At 41.1% G+C, this 13,594-nt stretch overlaps 1 protein-coding gene across 4 annotated transcripts in view; it reads right to left on the bottom strand.

The window, feature by feature from the left end:
• Positions 1–13,594, bottom strand: part of LOC117516073 (alanine--tRNA ligase, cytoplasmic-like) — a 54,244-nt gene that overhangs the window by 28,065 nt on the left and 12,585 nt on the right. For all 4 annotated transcript variants that reach the window (XM_034176952.1, XM_034176953.1, XM_034176954.1 and 1 more), the window contains 7 exons: positions 13,367–13,555; positions 11,156–11,301; positions 6,644–6,835; positions 4,190–4,334; positions 2,975–3,120; positions 957–1,065; positions 356–506 (listed from right to left, as the gene is read on the bottom strand). In XM_034176952.1, coding sequence (XP_034032843.1) covers positions 356–506; positions 957–1,065; positions 2,975–3,120; positions 4,190–4,334; positions 6,644–6,835; positions 11,156–11,301; positions 13,367–13,555 — 1,078 coding nt within the window. The remainder of the gene's footprint in view (positions 1–355; positions 507–956; positions 1,066–2,974; positions 3,121–4,189; positions 4,335–6,643; positions 6,836–11,155; positions 11,302–13,366; positions 13,556–13,594) is intronic.

The following is a 13,594-nucleotide window of genomic DNA, read 5'->3' as shown; positions in this document are numbered from 1 at the left end:
CCAGCAGGATTTTTAACGCCTTCCCACTGTGTGCGGGTGACTGAGAGCGAGTGAGTTATCAATACTGTTGTAACTCCCGTCACCTACTCCCCAAACGGCACCTTCTGCTGTGGAAAGACAGTGACAACAGCTGCAAAATATCACCAACAGACAATGCTTACACAGAGAAAACAGTGTAGAAGAGAAAAGGATCTTGAAGACAGATGAAGGATAAGGAAGCGAGTCCTAATTTAAAGGCAGATAGGAAAAAGGGATACAGATATGTCACACAGTAAATTTGCCTAAAAGCACAAGGCCAGAGCCAGTAATGTGTACAGGTATGAGTGAAAACTTGCCATGTTAATGCGCAACTTACCTGGGATAGTTTTGCTTTCACCCAGACTCATGATTTTTCTATCAAGGATACGACGTCCCCTAGTGAGGGTTTTGAGGAACTGCGCCTCTTCTTCATTAATAATATCCTTCACCATTTCTGGGTCCTTTTTCAACTCTGGGAATGCATCGCCCTGATGAACAAAACAAAATTTGAGGAATGGAAAATAAAAAAACAAATGATAATGCAGGGGTGCACATAACTGGTACTCATGGTGCTCGTGTGTGCTAAACATCACTGACACACAACAAAGGGAAACACTTTTCCTACAATCTGTCACTGCTTTCCTCTTATGAATAGAAGCACTTCCCTTGTGTTTCCTGCTGCACATCATGTATTTTTACCACGCACAAGCACCAGTACCAGTTATGTGCATGCGTCATATTAAGAAGAGAGATGACAGTAAAAGTGATGGCACAAAAAAAAAAAAAAAAAAAAAAAAAACCTGCACTGCCTGTTTTACACAATTCCTGATGTAGTGCACATGATAAGTTATTCTTTTGTTACAGAGAGTGTTGTAAGCAGCAAACTGGGATAGCAATTAAAAGAACAACAACAACGCAAGTTAAGAGGGTAATCTCACCAAAGAGTCAACCACAACATCCACCAGAGAAGCAAAAAAACCTTTCTCAGCTCCCAGCTTCTCAAAGGAATAACGAACTCCACGACGCAGGATTCTTCTCAACACATACCTAAAGATAATGATGGGTAGGGGGGGAGCAGAGCATTACTGCCAGAAACTGTTAACACTGAAGTATTGCAGTTTGAAAAAAATGTGGCATCCAGAGTATGCAGTTTTACACCACAGCCAAATATATGATATGCTCATTAGTAGACACATTCAAAACAAGAAAGTTGTAAAAATTGCCTGAATCAATAAATCTGACCATTGTCTGAACCCATTTAGCAGGGCTACTCCACAGGGCGCCATCCTACTACGATTGTGCATTATCCAAAAAAGTGCAAAAAGGAAATGCAACGGTTTAATCCATCTTGCCTCCTAAGAGGGTGGCATATAAAGTGCAGACCTAGCAACCTGCCCAAAAACAAAAGAAAGGAGCTGCACTCTCAGCCAGACATGATAGAGCTGTTCAACTTTGAACAAAAACCACAACAAATACTGTTTCAGCTTAAAATTTTTACCCCGATGGAGCATGATCAAACAAGTTTCAAAACATAGTTACATACAGTATCCCATTCAAAGAAGTTTGATCATGATTGAAGTTGTTAAAACTGCAAATACTGGGAAGTTACAACGTACTATCAACAAGAATTAAAGCAAAAGCAAAAAAAAATTCCACAGCCAAATCAAAAGCTGTTCATCTACCTTTTTATAGAAAGCCTTTTGTGATCATATCCTAGAGTTTAAGGTAAAACAAGATGGAGACAACTAAGAAAAGAGGAAATTGTTCTCCTGCTGAACAAGATATTTCACTCACTAACCATAGCTGCTCTTTTCTAATGCAGCCATCATATTGTAGAAAGACTTTAACCTACACATTATTTAAATACTCCACTACCGATGAGGAAACTGAAGCTTTGTGTTTTGAAGCATTTCATAGTTAAAATAAATATGGCGACATCTGCCGCAATATCGCACCACAAAAGCGCCAATCGCTCAAAATCGCTTCACTCGCATCGCTTCATTCGCGTCCATCGCGTCGCGCTGCGTGACTTGCCGCCAAAACGCGTCGTTCCATAGGGATTACATGGCAACCTGTCGCTGCTGTCGCTCGCGTCGCGCCCGGTGTGAACGCAGCATAACAGTCTCAAACACTCACAACACAGATTATCACACAAACACTTTCTCACAATCACTTTACACTTATCCCCTACCTAACCTATTAATCTTTCTCTGTATGTGTAGGTATGCAAGCATGTAAATCAGTATGTATAATGTCTGCATGTCTATGTGCCAATGTGAGTGTATAAATGTATGATGGTTTATCTAATGCTAATCTGACCTAAATCTCTCTCACTCTGGTTGTCAATCAATGAAACTATAGTAATAACACATGCCAAAACTCTCCTACTTTTTAAAACCCATGAAGTATAGAGGGATTGTGTCCATTTATAAGTACTACAAGAGTTTGATAACTCTCGTCCTGAATTCAAATTCACGTTGCCAATACGAGTGAGACGTAATGAGGCTTCATTTTGGGAGTCGCATGATTTTTCGCAGGGTGAAGCAACACTTCTGCTTTGAAAGATCAATACTGTGTTGAGCCATCTGCTTTGAGCGTAACGTCACTAGTATTTACTCCATTAAATGCCCCGGGGACCTGCAATTTCCGTGAAGGGGACATTTATGATGTTCATTTGCGTGCGCTTGCATGCATACATGCTGTACACAGTAAGGCCTTATGGTACATACAAATATGCATACTGCATGCAAGAGAAGCAGTGCAGACTTGGAAGAAATGTTTTTCTGCATGCAGTAGCTGCTACGCAATTACATAAAATGGCTCAGCGCAAACACCATGGTGCTCGGATTTTCCTAGTCGATACAAAACGCATCCCGGAATGGTGTAGGAACAAGGATAAGCTTGCAACTCCGGCCAAAACAGCTGCCTGGTGGTGGTGGTGGGGGTTGTGTCTCACCCTCTTCCTGAGTTGTCAGGCCGGCCACCGTCTGACAGGGCAATGGTTATTGTGCGGGCATGGTCGGCCAGCACACGGTAGGCCATGTCAATGCCATCGGTGTCCTCAGCACCTACTTTACCAGTGTAAGGCCGAGCACCTGTTCCCTGAAACCAAACAAAAACATTTTTTAAATGTTCCATCAATCCCTACAACATGAATTTGTTTCATCACCTCAGTACCCAAAGTATAAAAAGAACTGACCATACAGCATGTCAATTCTGCCACTATATACTTGTAGGTTCCAGATAATTAGAAATTAAAAACTTAACTTTTCCACTACATTCTTTCCTATAGATTAAATCAGCTAAATCAATCTGCTAGATTTTTCTAGCTTGCCGACAGATGATATGCCGTTTGTGGTTGCTGCTTTATGGCAAATGAGGTGCGGAAGATGCCCCCCTTTAGGTAAAGTCAACTGTTCTAACATCATTAAACCTGTGAAGTTTTATGTATAAAATCATGAGTAGGGGTTCCGGAAAAAAATTGATTCACGTCCAAATCGCGATTCTTATTTATTAAGATTCCGAATCGATAAAATGTCCAAGAATCGATTTTTAAAAAGCATTTTTTTAACATTTTCTTTCTTACTCGCTGCGTGTACTGTTTGTCAGGCAACGGCCTCTGTACTACAGCGTCCCCACTAGGAGAGGGTCCAGAGTGCTTCAAACATTTGTGAGTTGCAGAAGAGCAGCTAATTCAGCCGGCACGTCTTTGCTGAAGGCAAATGTTTGGGTGCATTTTGGATTTTATTATTTGCTGCGTAAGGAGCTTGACATGACTTATGCAGTGTGCAAAATCTGAAAAATGAAAGTCAAGTACATCAGAAACACTTCAAATCCGCAAGCCCACATGCTACAGAGCTTAAAAAAAACCCCCCAAAAAAAACCAGTCTCTTCAAGCTACTGACCAGCGCACACTCCATCACTTCACTAAACTGCCAGCCAACTCTGAACGAGCAAAGCAGATAAGTACATTTACATCTTTAGAATCACTTGATTAACCTTGTAAAGCTGTATTTTCTTAAACATTTTTTTAAGTAACATAGCCATTTCTCAGAACTCTTTCAATCGAAAATCGATTCTCAATCGAATAGTCACCCCAAGAATCGGAATTGAATTGAATCGTGAGTTGTTTTAAGATTCACATCCCTACATGAGAGGCATTAAAAATTACCTTCTGAATGGCGTCAAAGTATGGAAGAAAGAGATCAGTGTCATAGTTGGACATCTTGTTCTGCAGTACAGACACCAGGCGCTCCAGACCCATACCTGTGTCAATGCTCTTCTGAGGCAGCAGTTTCAGGACAGTCTCTGATTCTCTGATGATTGAACACGACAAAATGATTAGAACATTAATATAAACTCAAGTGTCCAAACATTCAATGGATCAGTGAGAAGACCCTTTTTATAAATGCCACAATATCCACTCTACACATCTGCCTAGCTAAGCTGACTTTTTCGGTTTTAATATGTGGAGCTGTTTGATTGCACACGTTGCAAAAGTACAATGATGGGTTTCTATTTCCCTTTGGGCAGATGGTTCACTTATACGTTACACATGTAAAAGCAGCCCGATGCACGTTTTCCAAAAGTAGATTTCTGCCAAACAGGCAGATGTACCAATACAGATTCTGTGTGTCTTGAAACAACTGCGTGCACAAGCAGTTTAAGAGATCTAGTTTGTGTCAGCTGACTGATGTGCTGCTTTATCCACATTGCCAGTGAAGACAAACAGCTAAGGTTCATGAACCAGAAGAAAACTATATCAACAATAAACCACAGTTCCAAGCAGGAGCTTTCACATGATGAACACACACACACACACACAAGGTCTGTTAGAAAAGTATCCGACCTTTTTATTTTTTTTTTCAAAAACCTGATGGATTTGAATCACGTGTGCTTGCATGAGCCAACCTTGAACCTTCGTGCGCATGCGTGAATTTTTTCACGCCTGTCGATTGCGTCATTTGCTTGTAAGCAGCCTTTGTATGAGGATGGGTGTAGTCTCTCGTCGTTTTTTTCTTTGCAAGGAAATGGCGGAACGACTGGAGCAGCGCAACTGCATCAAATTTTGCCAGAAACTGGGCGACAGCCAGGTGGAAACCATTCGGATTATTCAGACGGCTTTCGGTGATGATGCTATGGGCATCACACAGATTAAGGAGCGGTACAACCGGTTTAAAGACGGCCGCACCACGGTGGAGAGCGAGCAACGCTCCGGGTGGCCATCAACATGCTGAAATGACCGGATCATTTCCAAAGTGAACGCTGTGGTGATGTGGGACCGTTGTGTGACTATCCGAGAAATTGCGGAAGAGGTGGACATCAGCACTTTTTTGGCACATTCCACTGTGACAGAAGATTTTGCCATGAAAAGAGTTGCAGCGAAATTCATGCCGATGGCTTCGGCACGAAGCTGATGACGGAGCAAAAGCACCACAGTGTTGAAGTCTCACAGGACATGCTGGACTCCGAAAAATGATGCCCACCTCTTCCACCATTCGGAAGATTCAGATGGCTTTCGGTGGCTTTTCAGTCGTGTGACTATCCGAGAAATTGTGGAAGAGGTGAGCATGTCACACCACGTCCTGTGAGACTTCAACACGGTGGCGCTTTTGTTCCACCATCAGCTTCGTGCCCAAGCCATCGGCATGAATTTTGCTGCAACTCTTTTCATGGCAAAATCTTCTGTCACAGTGGAATGTGCCGAAGAAGTGCTCATGTCCACCTCTTCCGCAATTTCTTGGACAGTCACATGACAGTCCAGCATTACCACAGCGTTCACTCTGGAATGATCAGGTCATTTCAGCATGTTGATGGCCACCCGGAGCGTGGCTCGCTCTCCACCGTTGTGCGGCCGTCTTTAAACCGGTTGTACTGCTCCTTAATCTGTGTGATGCCCATAGCATCGTTACCGAAAGCCGTCTGAATAATCCGAATGGTTTCCACCTGGCTGTCGTCCAGTTTCAGGCAAAATTTGATGCAGTTGTGCTACTCCAGTCGTTCTGCCATTTCCTTGCAAAGAAAAAACGACGAGAGACTACACCCATCCTCACACAAAGGCTGCTTACAAGCAAATGACGCAATCGACAGGTGTGAAAAAAATCATGCATGCGCACAAAGGTTCAAGGTTGGCTCATGCAAGCACACGTGATTCAAATCCATCAGGGTTTTGAAAAAAATAAAAAGGTCGGATACTTTTTTGTAACAGACCTCGTATATATACTGAACAATTGTGCAAACTTTAAAGTCATTTTAACCCCTCTAAACTGCACAACAGCAACAAAGACTGAGAAATCAGATTAAAAATCTAGTTTGGCTGTAAGGAATAAAACAACACAGAGAGCTAATGCAGCCTAAACACATCAAAACTCTGAGCACAAGGTGTTAGTGTGAAGAGGTAATTAAGTCCCACAAGGCAATTTTACAAACTATATGATCATTCAGTAAAAAGCAGATAATTATGTTCCCAATCCTAATGTGTGAAGATTATCAGTTTGATCAACAAACATGTACAATGACAACTAAAAATAGGCAATTTCTTATGTGAGTAAGAAATTATTGCAGAGACCTGGACATGTGTATTGACAACGTAATTTTCATGGTACCATCTTTTGAAATCAGTTACCTATTGAACTGTATGAACACCAGATTCCAGATCTCCAGGACGTTTGGATCATCCATGTTCACCAGGTGAGCAGCATCTCTCCCTCCAATGCGATCATAGTGGATCTCACTACAGGGGCCGCAGGGACCAGTATCGCCCATCTCCCAGAAGTTATCCTTCATACTGCCTGGAATGATGCGTGGTTCTTCTACCCTGAGATACAGAAAAACAAACTATGTAAAAATCAATGCAACTTATTCACAGGTATTTATCCTGCAGCATTATCACAATATCAAAATTAGCATATACCTACAAAGCAGAAGCACTAAAGTTCGAAAACCTATTTATTTTAGCACAGATTAATATTTTCTGTGGCACGTTTTTGTGATACAGTGGTTTTTACTCACACCATGATGTGACATTTCATAGCTGTCATGCAACTGCAAGACTATGAAAATTTAATTAGATGGAAGAAAATGTTAACATCTGCTAAAAATTACTTGTTCCCACTATTCTGACCCTACAGGAAAAATTAAGATCACACATTTGTGGAAAAAGTGGCAAGTGAAACCTTCTGGCAAATATTCACATTATATTTTTAAAAATACAATGCAGCGCACCAATTGCTAACAAGGCCATGGCTGTATTGTTTTTAGAACCATTTCAGTGTTCTTATTCAGGACTCAAACTGGTGACCCTCTACCAGCTAGGCTATGCCTTCAAACTCTGGGCAACATAGTGTTTTAAAGTAAAATGTTGTAACCCAAAAAATGGGCACTTGGCTTTAAATATTACAAAAGGGGATACTTATGCCAAAATACTTGAGAACTGCTGCTATACGGTAATAGAATTAGGATTTTTTTTTTTTTTTTTTAAATGTAACAGGCTTTTTTATTGTAATTCCATGACAGAATTGCCCTATAGCGTGAAGTGAATGAGAGTCTATGACTTCCCTTAGGGCCTCTTCACACAACACGAATGAAGCCGTCTAGCGCACGAAGGAGGAATTGTATGCCATTCGTGAAAAGTCGGAGCCGCCTCTAACGCCTTGTACACCTGTCGCCACAACCATTCACGCACTGCAGTGGCCGAAAAAGAGAGTGCCCTGCACATGCTCATTCGATCCCCCTCTTGGCAGGTGTCAGCCAAATTGCAGGTGTCACACGCCCCGGAGTCTGGCCACTGTCCAGCACAGTGTACTGCTGAATTAGCTGACCGCTGCGTACTGCAGCCGAGCTGGAGAACACACAATGCATATGTGTGGGCGGGCACTCATGCCCTTATCACGTGCTGATAATTACGCAGCAAGACAATCACATGAGGACCAGCCAGAGTCTGAGCATGCGGCATGGTGTAAAACCGGTCTGGCTGACTGATGTCACTTCCACCATGTAAATTGTAGTTTACGTGACAGACAGAAAGAGTGGAGATTAAATAACACAAATAAGGCATAAACTCATTCTTGTCTGATCGCTTTGCTCATACGCTTTGCTGTGGACATACAGCGCCTGTCAGCTGGACGTGACCATGCACGCAAGGTGTTAAATTACAAACACAGACATCAGACAGATGGGGCGGGAAAGGGGCGCGCAGAGCACAGAGTGAAAAACAACACAAACTAAACTGTGGCACTGCCTTTATTTCTCTCTGGACTGTTCTGACGGTATGTCCTGTTGACACCATGTGTACGTGTCGGTGACAGTTATAGATAGTGAAAATATGAGATGAAATAAATTGGTCAAAATTTCATAAAATGAGAATATATGAATGAACAGAATAAAAATCACACACGTGTGATTAAAAAAACTGATGTGGAGAAACTCTGCAGTGATGTTCAGAAGCAGAAATCACAAAGCAGCTGAGAACTGAACGTTAACAGGCTGTTATTTTCCAGATATTTATTTTAGATGACTTAATGTAGTTGTTTTATGTTCAAGCACAAAACTTTACTGAGGAGGACAAAAAAGTGGAAATGAAATCTAGTATGAATAAAAATACAAGCTGCTGATTTTTATTTTTCAAAATTATTAGGCTGCAGTTCTAAGTTTCATTTATTTCAAAGTTACTGCTTATTATTTTCAAAAATCACAAGTCAAATCAGTCTGCATTGTTCAGTTTTTCCTGCACGTTTGTGCATTTTTTTCCTTCTTTATAAGAGTTTGTTTTTTGTGTATGTTCTAAAAGTTTGAAAAAACAATAAAATGTTAATAAGTGTCTCCCTGTATTACCACAGATGAACCGTTTATGTTGCCACATCTTCTGAAATAAAACTGCAGAACACTAAAGCCTAAAAACTAAAAGAAGGAAAATAGGTATGATAAATATTTAATCTGAATCTCAGTCCCAGAAAATGTTGAAATGTAATGATTTTTCTATTTCAGCTGCAGTTCTTATGTTGGAATATTAAAGTTAAAGGACTTACAAACAAAAGAAGTATGACAGTTTTTTATTAAGTGACAAGTCAGAGCCAAGTATATGTGATAAATATTTAATTTGAATCTCACTCACGGGTTGTCCAGACAACCAGCTTTTCCTATAGGAAAAGTAAACTGCCAGGGTTATTTGTCCTATGGACAAGTACACTAAAAACCTTAATGTCAACGCCTGCATACATAAAATAGAAATCACAGAATGAAGCAACAGAGAGTGAGCCTTTTTTTCCTGTGAGCTGCCATGGTCTGCTGACAGAGGCGACGTGCAGCTGTTTAGATATCTGTGCTCGCAAGTCACAGCTTGGGAACACCTGTACTGGCTTGTAGGATATGAAGTCGCATAACTACAGCATGAAGCACGGACATCGGCAGGCTGTCCTCACGTGGAAATAAATTAAAACACATATTGCTTCAGCTGACCACTGCACCAGTGCACCACATTGTTGGTGAATATCATGCCATGCAGGAAATCACCCCACAGACACCCCCGCGAGGCGCATGTCACTGTAGGATTTCCCCACATTGTAATACTTAAAACATACATCACATTTGCAGTGGATCACGGCGCGTAACAGGAATTAAGAATTATGAATTATTATGTTTTGTTTTTTTCCTCTGCTGCTGTGTTTCTACTTTCTACGTGCTCGCACTGTGTTCATGCGTGTGAACCAGGGCTGTGAAATAAAAACTGTGAAATCTGAGGAAAATTTGCAGAGGGTCGGGGGGGGGGGGGGAGCTCCCCAGGAGCCGGGGTCTAGGGCCCTGTGGGGCCCCAGAATTCAATTTTTATTTAATGATACTTTTTCAGCATCTCCTGGAAGAACAAATCTCAAAATTAGTGGATATTTAAATGATCCTACATTCAACCTTTTATTTGACCTGTCAGTGATGATGATGAAATAACAGAATATGACATGGATGTAGGACCTGGAATGATTTTCCTTTTAATTGTAAACCAAATTATGCATTAACTCAGAACAATTAAACTACATGAAATTTATGAAGACTGAAAAGACTGTTACAGCATTTCAAAAACCACAGCTAAAGCTTGTACAATATTTGGAAAATCATGGTAAAATATCAATAACATACCTTGTAGTAAAAAAATCACATATTCTTGTGTAAATTCACGCAGCCTAAATCCATTCAAAGCCACAATGTCTTTTTTACAATGAAAGAAAGTCTAGAATAGTGAAAAAAGTCACATAATCTTGTCTAAAATCCTGTTTGAACAGCAGAATGTTTATTTTCCAGGGAGAGAAAAATTCTTACCATGTTTCCTGATATCACAGTTCACTTTTCCCATTTCTTTTATCTTTCATGTGTGTTGATGAAGCCAGCAACAATTCCACAGATTCTTGTCCTTATAAGACTTTTTCAAACAGTCTTTCTCACCATCTTCGCTCTGTGTGACGTCGCTCCGTGACACAGACATGCTGCACAAATCTTTTAAAAACTTGAAAGCTCTAGAAGTTTGGGATATCCACATGCTAAGTTTAGCTTAAGCATAATAAAGGAGCCACAGTGTCGCCGCAGCAACCAACCAGTCCTGCTTTACGACAACTGTCGTAACAGCTACGCTTTGAGTGCCATTTTTCCTCTGCGAAACTCCGCAGATCCGAGGAAACTGATTGGTATCTGTAAGACACAGATCAGTGTCCGCGAACTTATAAAACTTACACGATGTTGTCAAAAAACAGAACACTTTGCGATAAGCATTTTAAGAATTCAAAAGAGAGATTAAAGAGTACATCACTAACACCCCCCCCCCCCCCCTCCCCATGATGAAATCCGCGGAATCCCGCAGAGTTTTCACAGCCCTGGTGAACACGAGTGTGCATGAAACCGTCGCTGCGGTCTCATGCACACCTGTGTGACCGTGCATACCTCCCGACAGCACGTGGAATGTTTCACGGTTCCCCATTTAGTTTTTGATTCGCGGATCTTCTTCCGGTTTCTGCGTCTTTCATGTTATGTGTGAAGGGGCCCTTAGACAGCATGTTAGTCTATCACAGGTTACTTTTCCAGCCAACACTGGTATCCATTTACACCTGGGTGCACTGGGATTATGCAGTTCTCCTGCTTCAGAATGTAGACTCACCCCAAGTCAAGCCAGATCTGTCTGCACTCCAGGTCAGGCTCCAGGCCTGCATCCTCATTACCTCCAAAGTAGGTGACATATAAATGCTCTATTGGAATACCAAACTCCTGGGTCAGGAGATCCAAAGCCATCTTGCATGCCAGGTGCTGCAAGAATGGAAAGATTCACAGTAATGACACTGAACTGGTAGAGAGAAAGGAGAAAGTCATAGAAGCATGAGGGAAGCACAGTCAATCACTGCTGTGGATGAAGCACAGTCTAGATTAGAAGGTGTTGGCAGCTGGTGGTGTTATGGACTGGGAAAAATGGTTGGTCCTTATTAAATATGCAATAATGGTGGAGAGGAAAAGATATTCTCAGAAAAAAGAAAGGTACTCAATAGTACATAATATTTTGTGTGCCTGCAAACTACAACCCCTGGCAGTCAGTAACGGTTACTTTTTTAGACCAAGCAGAGAAAAAATTATGGAATCACTCAATTCTGAGGAAAAAATTATGGAATCATGAAAAACAAAAGAACGCTCCAACACATCACTAGTATTTTGTTGCACCACCTCTGGCTTTTATAACAGCTTGCAGTCTCTGAGGCATGGACTTAATGAGTGACAAACAGTACTCTTCATCAATCTGGCTCCAACTTTCTCTGATTGCTGTTGCCAGATCAGCTTTGCAGGTTGGAGCCTTGTCATGGACCATTTTCTTCAACTTCCACCAAAGATTTTCAATTTGATTAAGATCCGGACTATTTGCAGGCCATGACATTGACCCTATGTGTCTTTTTGCAAGACATGTTTTCACAGTTTTTGCTCTATGGCAAGATGCATTATCATCTTGAAAAATGATTTCATCATCCCCAAACATCCTTTCAATTGATGGGATAAGAAAAGTGTCCAAAATATCAATGTAAACTTGTGCATTTATTGATGATGTAATGACAGCCATCTCCCCAGTGCCTTTACCTGACATGCAGCCCCATATCATCAATGACTGTGGAAATTTACATGTTCTCTTCAGGCAGTCATCTTTATAAATCTCATTGGAACAGCACCAAACAAAAGTTCCAGCATCATCACCTTGCCCAATGCAGATTCGAGATTCATCACTGAATATGACTTTCATCTAATCATCCACAGTCCACAATTGCTTTTCCTTAACCCATTGTAACCTTGTTTTTTTTCTGTTTAGGTGTTAATGATGGCTTTCGTTTAGTTTTTCTGTATGTAAATCCCATTTCCTTTAGGCGGTTTCTTACAGTTCAGTCACAGACGTTGACTCCAGTTTCCTCCCATTCATTCCTCATTTGTTTTGTTGTGCATTTTCGATTTTTGAGACATATTGCTTTAAGTTTTCTGTCTTGACGCTTTAATGTCTTCCTTGGTCTACCAGTATGTTTGCCTTTAACAATCTTCCCATGTTGTTTGTATTTGGGCCAGAGTTTAGACACAGCTGACTGTGAACAACCAACAGCTTTTGCAACATTGCGTGATGATTTACCCTCTTTTAAGAGTTTGATGATCCTCTCCTTTGTTTCAATTGACATCTCTCATGTTGGTGCCATGATTCATGTCAGTCCACTTGGTGCAACAGCTCTCCAAGGTGTGATCACTCCTTTTTAGATGCAGACTAACGAGCAGATCTGATATGATGCAGGTGTTAGTTTTGGGGATGAAAATTTACAGGGTGATTCCATAATTTATTCCTCAGAATTGAGTGATTCCATATTTTTTTCCTTCTGCTTGGTCTAAAAAAGTAAGCGTTACTGACTGCCACAATTTTTTTCCTGATTTCTTATAATGTTTATTAAAGCCAGAAAGTTGCCATTTGAAATGACTTTAGTTTTGTGTCATGTCTGTGATCTGCTTTTTTTCTACAAAATTAAACAACTGAATGAACATCCTCCGAGGCCGGTGATTCCATAATTTTTGCCAGGGATTGTATGTTGCTAAGCTGGAGAGAAAATTAATTCAAACAGGCTTTTCTTCAAAGTCAAACTGTAGGACACATTTAAGATTTAAAATCTATTGGTGAAGACAAGCCCTCGAGAACAGACTTGAAGGCAGTTCATGACTCCAAAGGTTGACTCATCCAATGGGCACATCTTCCATCAAGACAGACTTAGCTGCACCATCAAATACAAATTACTAGCACTATCTATTGTGTGTACTCTCTAAACAGCACCCATTCTACCCCCACACATACACACCCAAATACCTTGAAGTAGTCCCCAAAGGACCAGGACCCAAGCATCTCAAAGAATGTGTGGTGGTAGACGTCTTTGCCCACATCGTCCAGGTCATTGTGTTTGCCTCCTGCACGGATACACTTCTGGGTGTTGGCAGCACGTTTCAGCTTGGCCATGGGGTGGGAGGGATCTATGGTGTTGAGGAAGATGGGCTTAAACTAGGAGGACAAGAGTACAAAGGAGACCTGTGTAAGTTA

This window comes from Thalassophryne amazonica, chromosome 8 (genome assembly GCF_902500255.1).
Source record: "Thalassophryne amazonica chromosome 8, fThaAma1.1, whole genome shotgun sequence".
Taxonomy (NCBI): Eukaryota; Metazoa; Chordata; class Actinopteri; order Batrachoidiformes; family Batrachoididae; genus Thalassophryne; species Thalassophryne amazonica.
The sequence above is the reverse complement of the archived record's forward strand: the minus strand, read 5'-3'. Positions and strand labels throughout refer to the sequence as shown.